The sequence below is a fragment of the Maniola jurtina genome, chromosome Z, assembly GCF_905333055.1.
Source record: "Maniola jurtina chromosome Z, ilManJurt1.1, whole genome shotgun sequence".
In the NCBI taxonomy this organism is placed as follows: Eukaryota; Metazoa; Arthropoda; class Insecta; order Lepidoptera; family Nymphalidae; genus Maniola; species Maniola jurtina.
In genome coordinates this window covers 16,753,280-16,777,205 of record NC_060058.1, presented here as the reverse complement: position 1 = coordinate 16,777,205, position 23,926 = coordinate 16,753,280, and the positions used below count along the sequence as shown (strand labels likewise).

The following is a 23,926-nucleotide window of genomic DNA, read 5'->3' as shown; positions in this document are numbered from 1 at the left end:
AATCCCTTTCATATGATACCCCACTTGGTATAGTTATCTTACTTTGAAATTTGAAACACATTTTTATTTTTTTTCCTGTAATGTAACCACAAATTCACGGTTTTCAGATTTATTCCTTTACTTGTGCTATAAGACCTACCTACCTGCCAAATTTCATGATTCTAGGTCAATGGGTTTCTTGATAGATAGACACGACGGACGGACGCACGGACAGACAGACAACAAAGTGATCCTATAAGGGTTCCGTTTTTCCTTTTGAGGTACGGTACTCTAAAAATGTACGTATCTACCTACGGTTTTGCTATCAGGGTTGAAAAATAAAAATAAAGAAAGCGATTTTCAATAAAAACTTGTTGAAAAGAATTTATTTAAGCTGATTGTTTATCTTTCAGGATTCCCCTGAATGAAATTATCGACCTTTGCTAATATGGCTAATCGAATCAAATCTAATCTACCTATAAAACGTATCTAATAATAATAATATATATTACAACTAGTGTAGTGCGTGGGTGCGTGCACGCATACCCACATTGTCTGTCTTACACATTTTTATATATTTTTGGGTTTTTAATAATAGTTTTTGAAGGGGTTTGATTTGTGTATTTTTAACGGTTCACCAATTTCCACATTCGAGTTTTCGTATATAATCGCATTGTTCTACCTATTTAAAACCTTTAACAGAAAATAAGTTTTAAAAATAAATCCAGTACAAAAATTAGGATAGACTGACCAATTTTATTTAATTTAGTATAGGAATTATTTAATGTTTCAAACAGTTATTTCAAACACGCAGACTATAAAATCTACAACATTCTCTATTCCTAATAAAACTGTAAATATAAAGTTTCATAATTGCGAAAATGTCTCAAATGTGAATATAAGTATTTAGTTGTTTGATTAATAGTTAACTATGTACTGTATACTATTTAATTTCAATTTAGTGTTACTCTGTTTTCTTAAATAATAATAATAATACAATAAAATATGAGGCTCCTTTTATTTCCTCATAGAGGGTGATGAAAAGTAGAGTGTATCACTCGGGCGCTAAATATTTTTTGGCTCGGGCGACGTACTTTGAATCCCTCGCTACGTTCGGGATTGTACTAAAGAATCCCTTGCTACGCTCGGGACTCTACTCTGTAATCCCTCACTTCGCTCTGGATTCAAAAAAGCGCCCTAGCCAAAAAATATTATTTTGCTCCCTTATGATACAATCTACTATTTTTCATGTGTGTACAAAAACTTTTTTCTCAATACATTATAATATGTATGGAAGTTTGCTGTTGCTCCTAGTTAGTTATTAGGCCTGAGAGATCATCTGTAAAAGCCCGTCCCCGGGATGCAAAATATCTACATACCAACGTAAAAAACATTATTAAACGGATGATTAAAAATCCCGTGGTATTACCAGGTTCTAGGAATCCAATTCCTTCCTTAGAACATCAGGGTTGGGAGTTGGGTCCTCGAGGTAAACGACAAAGTTTTTAGGCATAGATACCTTCAATATCAATTTATAACCGACAGTTTCTAAATCCCATCAGCTTTGGTGGTAAGGTCATCTGCAGCATCAGGATTGAGGAGGACCTTGGATTAACACATAGGCTACTTTTTATCCCAGAAAATGAAAGAGTTTCCACAGGACTAAAAAACTTATATCCACGCGAACGAAGTCGCGGGCATCAACTAGTCTATTAATAAATAATTTGATTGACCTGCGCCCATCTCTGTTTTAGTGGATACCGGGCTATAGTCTCGTTTCTATTTTACTCCGTAAGTGTGCGTTGCGCCTTAGAATTATCTTATGTCCTAGTATGTGCTAGTAGGCAAAGAGTATGTAATCTAGTAGGTAGTTATTCTGCGAGACAAAACGTACGTACATCTTCCCTTAGATATCTAGCTTAGAAAACGAATATCTGTATTATTCTAATTTGTGATATTGCTCTACGTATTATAATGTAGATAACGGGTACATGCCAGTTATGATTAATAACCATCGATGTATAGTAATATATATGATTAATTTGATGATGATTTTGTCCCTACAAGGAACAAAATACTGGATTGTACTCCTCACCCCCCGAGTTCTTTCCACGCCACAGTACACCCAGGTTAGTGCGCGAAGCGACTGAAATTCGCGAACACCAGGATTTCAATTGGAATTATGCAAACCAGGACAGCATCGTGCAGCATCCAAAATGAATAGTGACGTTGTGAGTGTATTTTGCCGGACAGCTCGTAAAGTTCCAGCAAAAAGAACAAGAAGGAAAATACTGCCCATGACAGCTCGAACTTCATCTAATTTAATTTAACAAGGCTCTCTCCGTCACTTGCTCCATATAATCGTAGTCCCAATTTCATTTGAATATTAAGCAACCAAAGTCCATGAAATTTTGCAGACATATTCTAGAAACTAATATCTGTGCCTGTGGTGTTTTAGATTTTTCTAAAAATGTAGTTTTAAAATTACAGGGGCTCAAAGATTTGTATGTGAATTTTTAAGACCGCGTAACTTTGAAACCGAATATTTTAACGGAAATCTGGAAAACCACAAGAATAGAGTTTCCGGAACGTTACTACAAAATTCCATTGAGTATGATTGGTTAGTATTCTAATGAGAGACGAACTACTCTTGTATGGAGCGAGTGACGGAGAGACCCTTCTTCCTCCAAGTAAAGATTTTTATATAAACCTGTGAAGGTGATACTGCCATTGGCATTATTAGAATGCCATAAGCCTACTTTGTTGTATTAATTTACAAATTACGAAAAACCAAATTGGCAGACCCGTGCTCTGCACCCTAAGTGCAGTCCCAAATCAAAATCATCAAATTAATCGTGATATGTATCCGTTATAGTACATTATAATATTGCTCTACAGTCTACAGTTCTACATTCCCGTATTTATCCTGTATTTGTTCACAATTCATGCCCACGAATCGATTTTGGTGGTCGTAGTTGTCCCATTTTCTTATAGCGTTGTAGAGGTTAGAGCCTGGACTAGCTGTATCGCGGAGATCCTTTGCTCCAACGACCTGGAAGAAGTAGCATAAAGTAATATATCACTCTAAGGGCACCTACGCACTATGCGGTTAGCTGGAATGCGGCCAGCCGTTCGGCTGACCGTAATCTAATATTTGTACAAGAAAGTCGTTTTTATACGCACTGCGATGCGGCTGCCGGCTGACCACAGGCTGACCGCTCCGGTTGTTCTGAGCGGTGCGGCCCGCCGCCCGACTGACGGCCAGCCGGACGGTTGCCCTCATAGATATGTGTTGCCCTACAGTACACACTTGACACTACGCGGATAGTGCTAGTTTGCGGTTGCCCGCCACTGACGGTGAACGTGTTTATCGACGCTAGCGCATTAACTATGGATTTCGATACGGAAAAATTTATAATTGAAATTCAAAATAGGCCCGCTATCTGGAACACAAAATCCGCATAGTATTTGGATGAAAATTTACGTTCAAAAGCACCAAAGTTCAAAAGCTCAACATGAGTCGACCCAACCGCATACCACGACGGTTTCTAACCGCACATTCCGGTTCCGGTTGCGGCCCTCCACCACCCGGCTAACCGCAAGCGCAACCGCGTCCTGCGGTCAGCCGCACGGCTGGCCGCATTCCGGCTAACCGCATATTGCGTAGGTGCCCTAAGTCAACAGAATTACCCACAAGGAAAAGTTTAAGGAATCCTTGTCCTTTTCCTGTCAACCCTGGAATAAATAATTTGTCTTAGCGAGAATACTATTGCAATAATTATTGCCATCAGTTGTACCGTTTGTCAATAAGTAAGCCAGCTTACGTACCTCCAACTGCTAAACCGAACTTGGTCAGCGTTAGATGTGGAGAATATGAATCATTTATTGAAATGAACGTATAACAAATCATCGAGGCTTCGATATCACTGGCAGGCGTCAAATGTTACCTACATTTGACGCTAGTAACAGAATAATATAATAGTACTCTATACGTACGCTAGGTAACAAAGACTTGAATCTAGGTAACCTATAGAACCACCATTTTTCTTCATTTCGCCAAAGAATTATTACTTAGTACGTCCATGGAGTTCACGTTACCACTAGCAGGGTGAACTAGAGTGAGGGAACTCTTGGTTTGACCCTGAATCGATGATATGTCAAATATTAGGCTATGGCTGTCAAAGAAAAAAAAGGTTGAAAATGCCGTGTCGTGTGTATTTCTTATCCGTGATGATTTTATTTGCCTACTAAATTAGAATGTTTTCTTTTTGCTATCGATAACGCACGACCACGGCATTTGTATTGAATCTTACTCAAGATGATGATAGATAGCACCTATCTTGTTTCTTTCTTTTTAGTTTATTTTACTTGTACCAAGTCGGGTTCAAGTTGTTTCATTCTTCCGTAGTCGGGTTATAGTTTTCCAACTTTTTTTTTTTGAAACTTTTTCCGTTTTAGTGTAGGTTTAAAATGATGCGACGACTAACCGAGGTCTCGTGAATGGCAGTGCCACCAGGTGGCGTTAGCAGTATGAATAATAATTATAGAATTAAACGTATTTTGAAATCCAGTTAGTATCTTTTACTAATATAAGTATTATATCTGTTAATTAAGCTTATTTTCATCTATTTAATGGTCAAATAAGACATAAACATCCTTTCTTAAATGAATTTATTCTCATACTGCTAGCTCCACCAATAGGTGGCGCTGTATGATAAATTATAAAATTATAGTAAAATGGGGTCTCTGTCGCTTGGTATATTTTAATAATAACTATATTTATATTATATTTGATTTGAAATAAATAAATTTTCATTTTTCATTTCATTTATAAACTCAAATTTTTTTCTTCTTTTGTTGGACATCCGATTCGAGTCTCGATACAATAGTAATTAAATTTTTTTAAGACATTTTTTTCGTATAAAATATAGCCTATGTCACTCGGGCCTTTACAACGAATCGATTGACACCTCATTCATCAAAATCGGCCCAATAGTTTAGCCGCTATCGTGGAATACACAGAATCCTGATACAAACATACATACATACATATATAGACTGCTAAAATCATAACCCTTCCTTTCAGCTTTGCCGTAGTCGGGTAGAAAACGTTTTGTTACAAGTTCCCTAACTGTTATAAACTGTGCCCCTGGCCTAATATTTGGCAGATGCCGATTCAGGAGCGAAACCGAGTTTCCACACTAGACAACTCGGACGAAGTGCCAATGCGATGTCTATCGGTCAATGAAAATGGGCCTTAGCGCCAATATTGCGTATTTTGGGAAAGTCCACCTGAAATTGTACCTACCTTGAAGTCTGGCCGAAGAAAACCACGTCGAACGCCTTCGTCGAACATCATCCTAGTCCGGTTCAACTGGGATGCAGTTACGCGCGCGTGGTTAGGTATCTCCTCCCTATAATCACCTGTAAAAATGTAAATGAGCCATTATTAGGGTGCTCGCATAAAGAAGCAGGTTTCCGGTACCGACAGGTTGGTGCGGGTCTGGATCGCTTATGTTGTCTTATACCTATCACCTGTCTCTTCATGAGAGAGCTCATAAGATAGTATGGGGCTACCTATTATAACCGCACCAACTAGTCGGTAGCGGAAACCTGGCTCTTTATGCCAGCATCCTTAAACCTGAAATACATACTAAGAGTAATATTATAAATGCGAAAGTGTGTCTGTCTGTCTGTCTGCTACGCTTTCACGGCCCAACTGCTGAACCGATTTTAATGAAATTTGGTACAGACTTGGGATACATCCCGGGGAAGGACATAGGCTACTTTTTATCCCGGAAAATCAAAGAGTTCCTACGGGATTTTAAAAAACCGAAATCGAAGCGAAGCCGCAGGCATCTTCTGGTTTATAATTAACTAGAGGATGCCGCGACTTCGTCCGCGTGGATTTAGATTTTTATAGATCCCGTGGGAACTGTTTGATTTTCCTGGATAAAAAGTTGCCTATTTCGATTACAGCGACGCAAGCTACTTCGGTACCAAATTTCATACAAATCGGTTAAGTGGATCAAATACAAATCTGTTTTCTGAAACGTTGATAGTCATGACTTATTAAACTATCATGGCTGTTTTCCATTACCTTTTTCATGTCACCTATCTTTCTTGCCATCGATGTCAATTCATCATGATCAAACCATCGCCGGCTCACTACATAGAACGGGTCTCTTCTCAGAGTGAGAAAGATTTTGACCGCAATCTACCCCACTGGCCAAGTGCGGATTGGCAGACTTCACACAGTTTTGTGAACATTTTGTAGAACTCTCGGTCATGCAGGTTTCCCACGATGTTTTCCTTCATCGTTAAAACTAGTGATATTTAATTGCTTAAAACACCGAAAGTTAGAGATGCATCCCGGGATCGAACACCCGACCTCGCGAATAGAAGACCGACGTAGGCATTGCCGCTTAGGTAGGTATACATATTTATATTCACCACCAAAAACGGAATTTGGACATATTTATTTTGACTACACACAGTCCTGAGGAGGCGTTCTGAGGAGCGAATTCCAGGCCGAATGGTTTAGGACTAGGCCATCATCATCCTGATCTTTCAGGCCTAGGCCTAATAACTAGCAGTGTTTCAATATTCAAAAAATCAGAGATGTGTGCCTGGAATCGAGTCCCGACCTCCGGATTAGGCTATATTATCAGCTTTCAACAGCAAAATGACAATTCAAAGCAAAACCTACCAATAAATCCTATGCCAAGCGAGCAGCGGTTGTAGCCGAAAGTATGAGCACCTTCGATGTTCCACCCTCGACCTTCGTAAACGCGTCCGTCATTACCAATGAGGAAATTGTATCTGCAAATGGAGTTAATGAAGCATCACTAATGTGCCCAAACCTGCTCATTTTGTGAAAATTTTGACTCCCTGCCTATTAGTACTTAGACGAGTTCACAAGCGTAGGTAATAGTTATGCCCCAACCACAATAATTATAATGTGCAAAAGTTTCGGGATTCTTGGCTTCAAGAGTCAAGACCTACATATTTTAAGAGATTAGCTATTGAAAGGACTACTCTGGGTAAGTAGCAAAATGCAAATTTTGTGGTACGATTTTAAGGAGCGACTCCATAAACCAGAGTTTATAATAACAATACCTAACTCTACCTTAGTAATATTGAAAGATTTGAAATCTGGGACTCCACTGACAACAACCCCATGAAGTCACAAACTTGAACAATGACGTGATAACGACGACGGCACAACTCACGATCGTATTCCACGTCTTTGACGAAATAGCCCTGCGTGGGAAGACCTCCGACCCGCTGGACTGAGGACCTTAAGAGAATAGTGGGAAGTGGGTGAATGAGGAAGGCGGAGGATCGTGTGTGGTAGTACGCTCTCGGGAAGGCCTTTGTCCAGCTGTGGACGCAAACAGGCTGATTGATTGTCAACGTCGACTCACGGTATGTCGTAGTCCATATCTTTGATGTAGTAGCCCTGTATGTTCCTCAGCTCTGCAGCACACTGCGAGTACCCCGTGCACTGAGAGCTGACCGTGTGCTGGATGATCGCCAGCATCACTGGCGACATGTTGTTTGCTATCTGCGTGTGGTTGTAGGGTTGCGCGAGCCACATGTCGCGGGTGATGTTCCACTCGTGAGGCGCTGGGAAAGACAACATCATAGACATTATCACATCACACTTCACACTAATATTATAAAGGCGAAAGTTTGTATGTGTGTGTGTGTGTGTGTGTGTATGTTTGTTACTCCTTCACGCAAAAACTACTGGACGGATTGGGTTGAAATTTGGAATGGAGATAGATTATACCCTGGATTAGCACATAGGCTACTTTTTATCCCGGAAAATCAAAGAGTTCCCACGGGATTTCGAAAAACCTAAATCCACGCGGGCGAAGTTGCGGGCATCGGCTAGTAGCTATAAAAAAGGCGTGATAGCCTAGTGGTCAACACGTCTGCCCCAAATCCGGAGGTCGGAGGTTTGATCCCGGGCAGGCACCTCTAACTTTTCGGAGTTATGTGCGTTTTAATTAATTAAATATTTTTTAATAACTTTAACGGTGAAGGAAAACATGTTGAGGAAACCTATACATACCTGAGAGTTCTCCATAAGGTTCTCAAAATATGTGTGAACTCTGTTAACCCACTCTTGGCCAGCTGTGGTTGAGTGAACGGTTAGGCTGCAACGCATGCATCGTCAAAGATATATTATGTTCTACGTGAACGGGGAAAATGAAATTATATGATTATTTGAAATATGTGTAGTCCACGCGGATATAGTTGCGGGCATAAGCTAGTCTAAATATATAAAAGGAAAAGCTGACTGTGACTGATCTATCAACGCACATCTCAGACTACTGGACGGATCGGGCTGCAATTCGGCATACAGATAGCTATAATTATGACGTAGAGATCCGCTAAGAAAGGATTTTTTAAATTCTATCCCTAAGGGGATAAAATAGGGGTTTGAAATTTGTGTAGTCCACGCGGACGAAGCCGTGGGAATAAGCTAGTATGGTATAATAAAACAAAAAGGTGACTAACTGACCAATCAACGCACAGCTCAAACTACTGGACGGATCGGGCTATTGGCATGCAGATAGCTATGACACATCCGCTAAGATAGGATTTTGGAAAATTCGTATATTCTAAAATACGTAAGTGGATACTTAGGTATTTGGTGGCTTAAGTGGGTTACCTATACCAGTTTGGTTCAGACAATTGTATTAGGTATGCACTTTACAATCAGCATATAATTATTAATATCTAGAACATCTAGAATGATATTTACCAACAAGCAAATTTCTTATCGTATTTTGTTGATAACAGTTATTTTTAATTGCTAGCTCTTATCTGTATTAAATAGGCATTCGAAATAGACAACAAAGGAAAGGCTTTCTTAGTTCCAAGTAAATTGTGGTTAGGTAGGTACTGGTAACCTATAATGCTTGTGTTGTGGCATTGTTTTCTCTACTAGAACTAAGTCTACGTTTCTCTACTACTTTTGTCTACTTTTAGAATTTATTTTTTCATTCTCATGTAGCTACGATGTTATATGCATAAATATACACTTATTTCACCAATATTTTTTGATAATTTCCGAGGTTGCAGAACAGAATTCCGGTTTTTTTTTTGCCGTGATGCGCATTGTTAGATCTAAAAGTTCATTCAATGCTGTACCTAACATTGATACTCGAAAATAGCTCGAAAACAACATAAGGAGTTAAGTATTAATTATTAATATTTATTATTTATTGAAGTACCTACCTAAGTAGGTAAACAGTAAGATTACGCGTGACCTTATTTTGCCCTCACTGCCGTACTGTATATACTTATAGTAGGTACGTACCATGTAATGAATTGGTAGCGGTCTCAATATTTCATAATAACTAATATGTAATTCGTTTTACATAATGTAGACTATTGGATACACATGGTACGCGACAGGTTGAAAGGGCAATCGGGGAGGGAACACCCCGCAATTCCGCACATCCCCCGCCCTAACCCGATGCGGGCGAGCGCGTGTGAGTGCGGGTATTAGACTACAGGCCCATGTTCAAAAATGGATGGGTCATATGAACCACCAGGTGACGTATACAGGACGATATAAGAGCATAAAATAATAAGATTCAGCACTATGCCGTAGAGAAAGAGAGGGGGTTGCTACCCTCAATTTTTTCCCCTTGTCGCATGATTTTTGTACGGCGTTGCGGAATAATGGATTAGAGGCTGTATTGAAACAGTATGAAACTAGTGCCGTACAGAATTAAATGACCAAATTTACCCCGGAAATTGTCAGAAAATCAAACAATTTACTGACTTTGTGGCGCACCATTTTTTTACGGCACTGCGCGCTTTCTTATTATTTTTCATGGATCTATCGATGGTAAAAATGCCGTACAAAAATATATGACCAAAATGTACTCACTCTACCTGCACTTTTGAATTCTCACCAGCACTCTGTTGGACAGCTTACAAGTGACGGCATAGTGCTGAATCTTATTATTTTATGCTCTTATATCGTCCTGTATACGTCACCTGGTGGTTCATATGACCCATCCATTTTTGAACATGGGCCTGTGGTCTATATGCCTCATACCCCGATTGCCATCTCAATCTGTCGCGGAATTATACTTCACTCTGCTTATACCTACTCTATACCTATTATAGCCAGAACGGATTTCACACGCCATGTAATAATAATAAGTAGGTATGAGTTTTCTGCATTGAGTCTTTAGTTTTAATAAAAATTTTAGTAAAAATATGGATGGTTGAGTCCTATCCTATCATTGCGCCACAATGACTGAATGAATAAATCGGCATATCCTACGATGACGAAACTGTTACACTGTTACTTTTCAGTAGGAGCATTATTGTCACAAATACCATACCATAGTGGTAGGTACTAGTAGGTACTCCGCGGAGTTGTGCAAACCTATAAGCGCTAGATTGAATTATAGAAAAAAAATCGTATAATCAGAGTTCTCGCGGATATTTAAAAACCTATATCCACGCGAACAAAGTCATAGAGCTCCGCAAGTAACTTGAACATTGACGCCATTGATTTCTTCGTGCCCTAGGGCTCACTCCCACCCGTTGACGCTGTGGTAGAAAAAAAAATTTGTAATCATTTAGAATAGATAGAGGGACTTACGTCTATCTCCGAAGCCACTCGCTTTGCTGCTCTTAACAGAGAAGTAGACGATGAGAGTAATGCAGACAAGGAGAGCGACAAGAGCCGCGCCGCAAGACAGCCTCTCGGTCCGAGAGCTGTTCTTGATTATGTTCCACAGGTACAGCGGCAAGGGCAACTCTGGAAATGACGCGACAACTCGTGAAGTATAAGGTTCAAATCCATAGAGCGCACTTTGACTGTGCTTAGACTTAAGTTTCAGTTAAAGTGAGACGGAATCAGATATATGGCAGCGGTATATCGCTGTCTCGTTTTAACAGTGTCTTAAGTCTGAGCAAAGATAAAGTGCGCTCTATAGATCTCGGCCTAAGGCTTTGCTCAGTCGTAGGATTGGCGTAATAAGACCTTTATTAAAGGAACAACAAGCTTAATTACTACCCATTTTATAAATGAGAAAGTGTTTCTTGTTGGTTTGTCCTTCAATCACGCCGCAATGGAGCAACGGATCGGCGTGATTTTTTGTGTGGATATAGTTATCCCGGAAAACGTAGAGTTCGCAGAGGATTACAAAAACATGAATTCACGCGGACGAAGTCGCAAGCATCATCTAATTTGCTGCTAAAACAGACAAATCTGTATCAACTGTTAATATGTATGTAGTTGTGCCCTACCTACGCGATATGCACCGCCCGCTCTGCCACTACTAAACCTACAGGAAAAACGAGCGACTAATTACAAATCTTTTGAAACATACTCAGAGTAGTTACGTACTTAGGTTTGCATTGTATTTACTCTAATGCACAATTGTAAAGTAGCTTCCCTGTATGTTTACTAGGGATAAGGTGGGCGGTGCATATAGATATGTCGCATGCTGTAGGTATGTTGTACCTACCTGCTATACAGATTTGTCTGTTTTGGCGTATTGTTTTTCCTTGTATATATAATAATTATCATGGATTTCCGCAAAATAACGCCTGTTTCTATCCAATGCAACAGCTCTGGACAACAGTCCTAATAGGTATCTACCTTTGCGGGTACAGGAAGCGCAGAAAATATTGCCTGCGCATTGGTACTGCTACTTCATATTGCGTGCGAAAGCTTGACTGATACACCAATCGCGCGGCGGAAAGCATAGCTTAGCAATGACGCGTGGTTATCAAAATTTGAAAGATGTTTAGGGTTCCGTACCCCAAAAGGAAAAAGGGAAGCCTTAACACTTCGTTGTGTGTCGGTCCGTCTGTCAAGAAAACCTTTAGAGTACTTCCCGTTGACCTAAAATGCCAGCTAGGTCTTATAGCACAAGTAAAGGAAAAAATCCGAAAACCGTGAATTCCTGGTTCCTACCACAAAAAAGTGTCATTTTTGTACGATGGCACGGAACCCTTCGTGTGCGAGTTCAACTCGCACTTGATCGGGTTTTTTGTACAAAATAAGATGTGTAATAAACAGTACGTCAGGCGTGAAAACCCGATGCTATTCGACTGATTCATTGTACATAGCTGTTAATGTATTAAGTACGTACCTATCGCTTGAATTGTAGGTAGCTTAACTTACACAGAGTCACATAGTGCGATGGAATATGTTGCAAAAAGGTTTCCATTCCACTTCCATAAGGTAGCATGCCGCATTGTCCAATGTTGCCGGCGTAAAACAATTTTTAAGCAATACTAGTGATAATAGGTATTATTTTAATTATGTTGGTAATTATGGTGGTATGGCCCAACCTACCTGTACTTGAGCTATTACTTCATACAATTGTTCATCATCATCATCACCAACCCATCTCCAAGGGTCTCCAACTTTCCACTCAGAATGAGAATGGTTTGGCCATAAACCACCACACTGGCCAAGTGTGGATTAATAGACTTCAAACTCCTTTGACCACATTATGAAAAATTCTCAGTTTACGATTACAATTCTTTGAACCGTGCGCTTCGTACTACGGGCATGGGCCCTTCTAGTTCTTAAGTTAAATTAATTAATTAATTGATAGACACATTACACTAATATTATAAAGGTCAAAGTTTGTGTGTATGCTTGTTACTCTTGGCTTGGCTGCAATCAGATCTGCTGGCAAGTTATGATGCAACATAAGATGGGGCGCGCTTTCCTAGAAGATGACTATTTATTCTTGACTTGAAGGTAGCCATATTAAAATTGAAGGTAAAAATGATGTACGAAGGGCTTTGCCTACTATCATAGCGGTTCAAATTAAAAACGAGAAGGCAATCGGTTCGTAGGTACGTGAATAGAGACTATTTTTAATGATTATAACATGATTATATATTATTTTGCTTGCTAAAGCAGATGTATTATATTTTTTGAACAATGAGCTAATTCATTTATAATATTTATGTTGGCTTGTATTTATAAGTTCCTAATAGAGGAGAAATGATAGAAATTATCATTTTAATATTGGAAAAAAATTTATTGGTGACAGTACAACACATATACAGTTAAACATAAAAACCTGTTATTTTTATGTTTAATAATTTTTTTCTTATAATAACACTTCTAATACATAATACACAACATACCTACTACTTACACTATTGATAACAGTTTATTATAAACTGAGAATTGAATTGAAAGTTATTAAATATTCACATTAATTTGGCAGCATAAAAATAAATTTAGAATTAAAGGAATAGATTCTAGATATTTAGTTTTTGTCTTTGTCATTAGTATGGAATTACGTAACAGAGAGAGCCCTATACTAACTTGTCTCCGGAAATTGAGTACCTATAGCTTATGGCTATTGTATATCTGTGACGGCTCTTGGTGCGCCCTGATCAGCTTTACAACACATCTATATATTATGAAAAATTTGAAGTATGTCAAAATTCCTTGTATCGAGACTGTTTGTTGTTATTGTAAGTACCTATACAGTATAATCAGAGATTAGATAAATGTAGGCCGATAGTATATTATATACCTAATATAATTAACTAGCTAATGTCCGGCACGCCACTGTGTCACTTCGTATGAACGACTCTATGTCAGAAACTTTCCTGCAAGTTCAAACAAAAACTGTACAAATTTTCATCGCGATCGAATGAACTGTATTAGAACGCGGGACAAACAAAATAAAGCTACGTTCTATTAAAAAGAGTGTACCTAATGTGTTTTGTTTTAGTGGTCTAAAACCATCTTTGCATTATTGCCTTTCTAATGAATGTTGGATGGTTTCACAGTCTATAACGGACATAGGTAAAAACAATTTTTGTCTTTTATACATATAATATTAGGATTATAGTATATAGACAAAACTATCTCATCGTCATCTCATCCCACGGTTGATCCACTACAGAGAATGGGCCTCTTTTCAGAATGAGAAGGGTTAGGTTGTAGTCCACCTCGTTGCCCAAGTGCGGATTGGCAGACTTCACACACCGCCGAGAACACTGGAGGCCTAAGACTAGAAATATTACTAAGACTAGGTACACATAAAATTAAAAATAAATCAGACCAACAGAATTCTTAATAGGTATAGAAATGGTACGTCTCTCGCTGTCTAAATGTTTAATGAAGCATCAGCAGGTTGGTCCCACTTGGTCACATGACCCGAGATATATGCCTTATTTACCTACATAATTTAGATTAGATTTTGATTTGTATGTTTTAAATAATTACTGAAATGCCTATCTACGTGGTCTGTGAGTAGCTTAAAACCACCGACACGCACGGTATTACCAAAAAAGCAGATACCATTTCTATTATAGTATTTAGAATTCTATGTTCAGCCCAGTGGAAATGGATTCATAAATGAATCAAGTTAATTTAAGGCACTTTTCAAATAGTAAATCTATATTTCTTATTGACTACCCAAAGACTTTTAAGCTGTAATACCGATCGCTATCTACGAGTACCAACACCGGCGAAACATCATAGTAATATAGTTTTGATTCGATTTACAACACTTTTTGTTCCAGTGCTTTCAAGACAGCTTTAAGTAATATTTTTTCTTTAAGTTTGAGTAAAAAATCTTCACCTAAATATTGACAAAGATGGGGTTCACTTCAGTTTTTCTTAGTTTGCTTAAAAGATCGCAGTAACCTCCTCGTAGAAACGCGTAAAGGACGCGATACTCCCGGCGCTTTAGACCTTCTGGAGCTAGTATTGTAATTTCGCGGTAACAAGTCATATGGATAGCGTACAGTGCGCCATTTCAGACAAAAGCTACTTGTTTTCCTTTTAAGCAAAGTAAGCAGAAGTAAAGTTAACATTACACTATTATAGCAACTATTTATGACTAAATAATATCCCACAGTATGCGGAAAAAACGAGATTAACATGATATGCGTAAGACTAAGGCCTGAGTGGGGCATTCAAGGACGTGTAGCGTGTGTTTAGCCAGAGACTCAGACAAAGAATCAAGGTGGACTTGTCAGACGCGTATACCCGAAAGGACAAAACAACAAAACAAACCATACTTACGAATAAAAGGTTATGTTTTTCATTTGCGCTCGCTACAACTCTTACAGCTATCACGTAGCAATGCACATAATATAACTTTCTAAACACCTTCAACACTAAATTTAAAACAGAAAACCAAATAAGGACTCGTAATATTCACAATAAATTAATATCACAGAAGCTTGTTGGGCACGGATGACAACTGTGCCCAGCAAAAAGCTAAATTATGACAAAGACAAAAAATGGTTTTCACTCTTCAGAGCTTTCCCATACACTTAGCTTGCTCTAACAAAGTTATTTCGATGTCGAGTCCATCTTGATCCTTTGTCTGAGGCAAAAGAGTTTTTAGGGTTTGGATCTGGATGGTACTGCCATTTAGGACGCTTAAAGTGCACAAGTAGGCTAAGCGTATAATGAGACGCAGGTCGGAACACATTATAGTAGGGTGTAACCAGAACACTAGCAAAACCGAAGACAGGTGCTACTACTGATGTTACTAATAAGGTACCACAAAAGAAACGCGAAAAGTCTATAATTAATATTATAAATGCGAAAGTGTGTCTGTCTGTCTGCTACGTTTTCACAGCCCAACAGTCTAACCTATTTTGACAAAGGTATAGAGTTAGCTTATATCCCGGGGATGGACATAGGCAACTTTTTATCCCGGAAAATCAAATAGTTCCCATGGGATCTTCAGAAACTGAAATCCACGCGAACGAAGTCACGGGCATCCTCTAGTAAAATATAAAAAACCTGTATTTTTAAAAGTTTACAATATATTACAATTAAAACGTCTGACTGACGCTAAAGGTCAACGAACGTTACGTAAATAGGCAGTGGCCTATCGAAGTCAATGCCAATGCCACGTTGTAAGTGCGGCATTGACCCTAGTTTTGCACGCTATACACTATAGGTTTAAAAAATATTAAATCACCAAAACTAATAACTAAGACAAATGGTTATTGGCATTAACAAACCTAAATTTTTACTAGCGTCCTGGTTACACCTGTATTTTGTGAGCAGGGCAGTTGAGGTAGACATATGCTGCAAGCGTATGCTACGACGCAGCTCAATGACACAGACTCTTTTTACTCGACTGCGGCAAAGCCAAAAGAAAGGCTCTTAAAAATATCTGCTCAGCCTGCACTGCTCTGAACTACGTCATTTGCGTCTCAGCATACGCTTAGCGTTAAGAGCCGAGAACGCTGCATGTCTCGATGCGCCTGACCCTCGCATGGGCACTTAGGCCTTACATTTAAAGTTCGCACAAAACACTTGTTCTTCAACCTGGTAAACAACCCTCTATTCCAGAGTCGTTCCAGTGGGAAAAACGCTTCAACTCAGCAACCAAATGAGGCCCAGGACTGACCGTTAGCGGTACCAATTGACACTGGCCGAACAAGATATAATCAGGTCGCAGCACACCTTCATTCACCAGCGTGTCGAGCAGAATGATTGTATGATTGAACTGCGCTTCATCAGGCCTATTATTAACGTAGTTCCCTAAAAACATGATGGATATACTCCTTCTATTCCATGAGGTCACCATAGCCCCAAAAACATTCGCGCCTCTCCCTTCGAAGACATATCCGTTGCCGCCAACCAAAAAGTTTGGCCCGATATCTGCGAAGCCTCGTCGCATATGATCTGCTTGGATGACGAGTATTTGCTCTACACATCTGTATCGTTGGTTGCAATAGTTGGCAGCTGAGTGACCAATGACTACGTGGCCAACTGGCAGCCTCAGGAAGTCTTCGCCGTAAGAAGGCATCGCCATCCATTCGTCCCGGCGCAGGTACCAAGTCTCATTTAAACCTTGGACAAAATAATTTCATGTGAGGACTGCGAATGGTTTCTTATTATGCTATACTTTAAACGAGCGATTTTTTTGAATAATTCTTATTGTTTAGTTGGCATTTAATAATGTTTTATTTTCCAAGTTTATTAAGATAGGTGTCTGAATCTCTAAGTTCCCGCAGGAAGAACTCTGAGTCGTACCCAGATACTGAAATACAGAGTAAGCTAAAGCTCAAAATTAATACATGAGAGCGTTTCTCTGTCAAATTAACTAAAATAAACTGTTACAAGTGCTATTGAATCGTCAGGATAATTTACCACTGGTTCGGAATACCGAGTATTAACAATATATACTATCTACCTATATAAGGAGGCCTTATCACAAGTAAAGTTATCTCTTCCAGACAACCTTTAATAAAGGATTGTTTTGCTCACTGTGAAGATACATTATGGTCAATATGTACCTATTTCATTTACGTACATTCTGTTCCATCTGATATACCTACTGTAAATAAAATTTAGAGGAGACCTTTGAGAAGGACTGGCGCTATATTTATCGTATCATTGACCTTATACCGAAGTACGAAATAAAGCTTAGATTGAGTTGTTATCAAAAACAACGCCACACCTCGGCCCCGCTCCACTCTGCAAGTGCGCGTTGCACTAAAGTATATTTACCTATGTCTTGTCGTGTTTCTTTGGGTAACGCGATATATATGAGGTAAAGAATCAGGCCCGATGCGACCAGAAACGCCCAACACACGAAGACGGCGACGCTGCAGCGCAGCCTTCGAGCGTGTTTCGTGGACACCAGTTCGAGGCCTAGGAAACGGCCTGAAACAAGGAAAAACCATTTCAATTGGTAAAGAAAATGAATTTCTTACAGTCACAACAATAAAAACAATTCGGAAAAAACAAATGTCTCAAAACAACAATACAAGAAACAACACCAAAAATATTGAGTGAACAAAATAATTTAAGTATTAAAATGGCAAAGAAAAAATAATGCTTGTTTGAGAAAAACATCTTACAAAAATGTTACAAATGTATGTAGAATAAATCATTTCTTAAAACAATTATTGTATAACAATAAAATTGCGTTTGGTAGAGAAAATTAATTATTTCTTACAGTATCTCGCTACGGTGATCTGGATGAGGTTTTAGATTTAATTATTTCAGTTTTAATTTAGATTTAAGTTCAATTTATAGAATGCATTGTTTAATTAAATTAACTATCCCTTAGAACACTAATACAGTGTTGTAAGGAACACTGTCACAACTTAGAGTTTATTAGGCGAAGTTTTGGCTTTGGACTAAGAGCTAATGGCGATATGCCCGCAGTTCAGATTTGGACTGTAACATGTTCACGTAATATACTTGGAATGATAATATAAATAATATTGTGCTTTATATTATTTATCTTAGGAAGTTAAGTACGAGTTCTGAGAAAAAATATTTCATGGAATAGGGGTTTGGTTTTGATGTAAACAACAAGCCACAAAATAAATAGGTAATAAGTAGATGGAAAATTCCATTAGGTCATTAGGCACAGAATCAATTAATTGCCTTAAAGTGATGGAGATAGATATTTACTTCAAAAACAGCTATAGTAATATAAAAATTATTATGATGATCCATACTAATATTATTTATGCGATAGTGTGCCTGTCTGCTACGAGTAGCTTTTGACGGCCTAACAGTTTAACCGCTTTTGATAAAAAGGTACAGAGTTAGCTCATCCCGAGGAAGGACATAGGCTACTTTTTATCCCGGAAAATCATAGAGTTCCCACAGGATTTAAAAAGAACTAACTCCACGCGGACAAAGTCGCGGGCATCGTCTAGTATTATTATAGTTAATTTAAAGTGTGTTAATAAATCCGAGAGGCTATGCGAAATCAAGCCCTTTATCACAAATCCAAGGGTTAGGACGCGTGTTTATTTTAAATCTTAGTTTTGCCCGATAATACGGGTCATTGAATAATGAGTAGATACAACGATTCTCTAAAAAATTTGCCAAACACATTTTACATATTAGCCGTATCCCAATAGTCAACCTATCAAAAGAATTGCCGGAAATCGGATCATTTGCCGTATCCCAATTACGGAGCCGCACCATAAGGATCACAAAACATTGCATTTGAACTCGTACGTCCCCGAGTTTCCTTATCATTGTTTTCCGTTGTCGTCTGATGCGGATACGAGAAGATTTACAACTGAAATACGTTTCGCGTTATAAAGTAGTTGAGCAGTTTTTTTTATTAAATAATAATATTCTCAAAGGTGATTGAAATCTCATGCCAATCCGCACACTTTTTTATTTTTTTACTTTATTCAAATACCAGTTAGGCCTTGACTGCAATCTCACCTGGCGGTAAGAAACAATGCATTCTAACTTCTAACTTGTAAGGACTATGGCAGTTTTTATTAAACCCACACCGCTTTGGTTCCTAATTTCTTAAACTGAACACTTTCAAGTAAAGATTTTTATATTAACCTGTGGAGATGATACTGCCATTAGCGCTATTAGAACGCCATAAGCCTACTTTGTCGTATTAGTTTACAAATTGCGAAAAACTAAATTAAATTAGAATTTCGCGGTTAGACTCGTTTAACGAACCTTAAATGTGAAGTAGCTTATATTATTGACAAAAACATTGTATAGCTACCTAATCTTAGTTTAGAAGATAAAAATGGCGAGCATATTATAAGCGAAAGTGAATATCAAAACAATCAATCGCACGAGAATAAGGCATTCTGATAGACAAAGATAACAAACTATGTTATTTAGTATCATGAATTTGTGAATCATGAGTGACACATATCAAACTGCATGTAAATAGAAGTAGAGGTTACATTAAATAATGATACAACGAAATACAGCAACAAGTGTAAATTAAAAATTTATAACACCCCCGACAAGTGAAGGTTACAGTAACTAGAAAAGAGCTGATAACTTTCAAACAACTGAACCGATTTTCTTGGATTATAGCTAAGAACACTCTCGATTAAGCCACCTTTCAAACAAAAAAATTTAAATCAAAATCGGTTCATTAGTTTAGGAGCTACGATGCCACACACAGATACACACGTCAAACTTAAAACACCCCTCTTTTTGGGTCGGGGGTTAAAAAGATGTGAGGTAGATATGCGGTATGTTAGTTCTATCCAGAAGAAATCCAGAAGTTCTATCCAGTAGAAATTCTATCCAGGTAGGTCCCTACAGCTTACTTTGTTTTGTGGCGTTTTATCGCCACGCACGCGTTCGTATCGTTTTACAATACGCTCTGGGAATCTGTTGTTACGTCAGTAAATAAGGAAAATCTTAACAATATGGCGCTAATTTGTATATATGTTAGACCACCAACTCAACTTGATTTCTCATAACTATATAATCATAAAGTCTTTGGAGGTCAAACTTATAATTCATATCTACTTCGTTGTACATCTTTCTATAATAATAAATTATTTGGTATAGGTAGGTGCATATCGTGTAACTTACACGTTGACAAAATCTCATAATTGATATTTTCGATAAGATGTTGAACTAGCTGATGCCAGCGACTTCGTTCGCGTGGATATAGGTTTTTAAAAAAGTCGTGGGAACTCATTGATTTTCCGGGATAAAAACTAGCCTATGTGTTAATCCAGGGTATAATCTATCTCTATTCCAAACAGCCAAATCCGTTCAGTAAGTAATTTTGTGTGAAAGAGTAACAAACATTCATCAATCCATACATTAATACAAACTTTAATGTTTATAATATTAAGTAGGATTAAAAAATAGGATTAAATTAATTAGTGTAATTTAATTTAATTAGTGTAATTGGACTTAAAAGGTCCTTTCTAATTAAATTAATTAAATAAATAAATAAATAGCATAATAATAATCTGCCTAGTTGAATTTAGCACACCACCTTATTTTATGCCGCCATCCGCATTCAAAGTTCAAACGCGCTATCTTGCCCAACAAGGCAATCATAGTTTAGACTTTAGGATCATGAAGTTTTAGTGCAAAAAATAATTATGAGACATTTCATCGTGATTAATAGCATAATTTGATGGAAGGACTGGCTTATTTTTACCCGACTGCGGCAAAGCCGAAAGGACGGGTTATGATTTTAGCAGTCTATGTATGTATACTATGTATGTGTGTATGTTTGTATACAGATTCTCTGTGTTCCACCGTAGTGCCTAAACTACTGGGCCCATTTTGCCATTTTGATGAATGAGGTGTCAATTGATTCGTCGTAAAGGTCCGGGTGACTAGACTATATTTTATACGAAAAAAGTTGACCTAACGTATGTTACAGCAAAAAAAGTGGGGGTCTCCAATTTTTTTTTATTGTATCGAGTGGGATGTCAAATGAAAGAGGTGAAAATTCTGAGTTCATAAAATATAAATGCACTACAACATTAAAATATACCAAGCGACAAAATAATATTTCAGCGTTTATTAAGACGATCGCAGTCGGGTTTTAGTTTTCAACTTTATCTTGTTGCCACAGGATCAGCAGAGCGGTTCAGCGCGGAAATGCAACCTGTATTCTTGGCACCATTGCTCGCGAGCATGATTTGTGTAGCAATTAGATAAGGTTTAGCAACAATTAGGCAAGGATTAGCAAGCTTTAAATTTTAACTGTTACAGTTTACATTTTTAATAAAAGAAGCTTGTATCCTGGAAAGAAATTAAAAATAGATAACGTCAAAAATTTGCGCAACGGTTCAAAGAATTAGTTATTTACACACATAAGTGGTTAGATCACTAGGGAAATATGTTTGCATAGCACGCTTATCACTATGTAAACAGCTTCGTCCTATACTTAGCTATATATATATATAGACGTGTATTTTATATAGATATTATGTCATTTAAATGTGAATTCGCAGTGCGCTTTGCTCTATAACCGTGCATTTACATATTCGCGACATGTCACGCATAGTGCTTTCTACACTGAATTGGCTATCAAATTGCATGCATATAAATTAGTTGGTAAATTGCGCTACGATACAACTTGATCGCAAATTCGGGTAGATTGTTAAGTCGCCAAATTAAGCTTGCCACTGTGTGATTACGAGATGAGGCCGGTCACTCCATAGTAATATGTTATCAGGAAGCTGGCGTCCTGTCTTGTCGAATATGTAAACGCGCTTTAAAACATTTACATAGATTGTTTGATTGTAAATGATTGCAGTTTTTTGTTATTTAAACGCAAGCTGCAATACTAGCATGTATACTTAATGTATGTTTTAACGTTAGCGTAGTAAATGAAATGATAAATATAAATATCGCTTTAAACATTTAATAGGTATGCTATGAAAATAAAACATGCAGTTCATTGTTTATAGGAAAATTTACGGCTAAATCTAAGTTTTTATAAGTATAGGTTATTATTTGACTGAGATTGCTCGTAGGGTAAGATTCGGATTGCGGGACAGTCTGGCGAAGATTGATTTTTTCTTTAACTGTCACCCTCCCGCAATTCACGCCCTACCTCACGAACCATTTCAGTGAAACATTGTTATTATATCTAATATCTATAACAGCTAAGTTTCACTTATATAGACTCCAGAACGAACTGCAAGAGTTGTTGACCAAAAATAATAATATAAATCGTTGGTTCCAAAGCTAGAAGTAGAGATAGCTTTTCTACGTTCCGAGTGTGATGATATCAATACACAACAAAAGTTGCTAATCGTGCAAAAGCAATTTGACATAGGCGTGCTTGATTAGTTAGTGACTTTGGAAGACCCTACTCAGAACTCTGGGATCGCCGCCTTAAGAAAGGACAAAGGCCTGCGCCTGCGATTACCTTTAAGCATTTCCTTGTTGTGAACATTCTGCGTAATTGATACGACTTTTGTACCAACGTGTACTTTAGATGACTTTGTAACGTTGATAGTCTCTATGTGAGAGGGCGGGAGTGCCGCAGCTATTGCCCTTTCGTCCACCACCGCGACATCGGATACAGGCTCAACCCGATGTCCTCCATTCGAAACAACACCGTTGGAAACCCACATCACTGCACCACTTGTATATGTACCACTTATATATTATATGACGCAATCAACACAATCGGTTCGAGACGGCAGCGCGCGGCGATGTCCCTTGTGTGACTAACTTCAGCACTAGTAAGTTTTTTGTACCAACTTCGTTAATCGAAGTACATTACACGGTACATACTACCTCTTATCATGAACCGCAGATTTGCGACCAAAAATAACCTTATTTTTTTGGCTCGTGCATTCAATAAAAGAAGTGATAATATCATTACTCTACTTAAGAAGCGTGCTACAATAATCTATTGTGAAATTGCCGTCTCTTGGTCAAGAGACAGCAGTCTTGACTACAATTTATTATACATGCGACTTTTTGAAACATTTAGCCAGTTTTCAGAACAGTTTGAGGACAATTATTCCGAGCTGATTTGCACTTTCGAATCCCTAGAGCACCATGAAGACGAGAGCTCTCTATGTGTGTGCTGTCGACTCTACAATGGGCACCGGGGCAGTGCCCTGACGAGTTGTTTGAACTGATACCTAACCACCTTTCCTGTTCTCTGATCGCTCTTTCATCATTCTTGTCACATAGATGCTTGCTCAGATTAATCGGCACTTGGTATAGAGTGTGCAAAGCAAGTAGTCCAATCTGAAGATAGTGGTTTGCTCAAGTCATAGACCAAGTACGTATTTAAATAGACAAGCTTGGCTAAGATCTGTTCTTAACTTCTTATACAGTGCGCATACAGCTCGTGTACAGATTGAATAATAATAGCAAAAAACTTTTTAACAATAATCCATACCTGGCAGCCAGGATGCAAAAAGCGGTGTTGCTAGACTCGGCTGGATAGTCCGCCTGTCGCCCTGACCCCTGGCCGTTTGGTCTCCCTTGCCGGGGTGTAATCCTCCGCCCGGTACAAATATTATGTATTTATGTAATGTGTATGTAGGTATGTAAGTATATTATTATTAGTCTTCTCTTAGTACAATTTATCGATAAATGACAATGACTGTTCGCCTAATTTACCGTAATCTCTTGTAAATGTTACAATATTTGAGATATCTATTGTCTGATAACATTGTTAGAGCATTGATCGATTGTTAGAGGTATTTGACT

The 23,926-nt window shown here is 38.2% G+C and overlaps 1 protein-coding gene and 1 long non-coding RNA gene across 2 annotated transcripts; one reads left to right on the top strand and one right to left on the bottom strand.

Annotated features, from left to right (window-relative positions):
* Window positions 1-332: 332 nt before the first annotated feature.
* LOC123880100 lies at window positions 333-23,667 on the bottom strand. Its single transcript, XM_045928007.1, has 10 exons — window positions 22,623-23,667; window positions 17,489-17,644; window positions 16,301-16,828; window positions 16,053-16,057; window positions 10,619-10,775; window positions 7,407-7,608; window positions 6,689-6,801; window positions 5,288-5,403; window positions 2,864-3,031; window positions 333-1,935 (listed from the first exon to the last, which is right to left on the bottom strand). Exons 1-9 carry the CDS (start codon window positions 22,828-22,830, stop codon window positions 2,879-2,881), a joined length of 1,638 nt encoding a protein of 545 aa, XP_045783963.1. The 5' UTR covers window positions 22,831-23,667; the 3' UTR covers window positions 333-1,935; window positions 2,864-2,878.
* On the top strand, window positions 13,011-16,337 carry LOC123880101. Its single transcript, XR_006799165.1, has 2 exons — window positions 13,011-15,402; window positions 16,201-16,337. It is a non-coding gene; the product is annotated as an uncharacterized LOC123880101 (long non-coding RNA).
* Window positions 23,668-23,926: the final 259 nt, after the last annotated feature.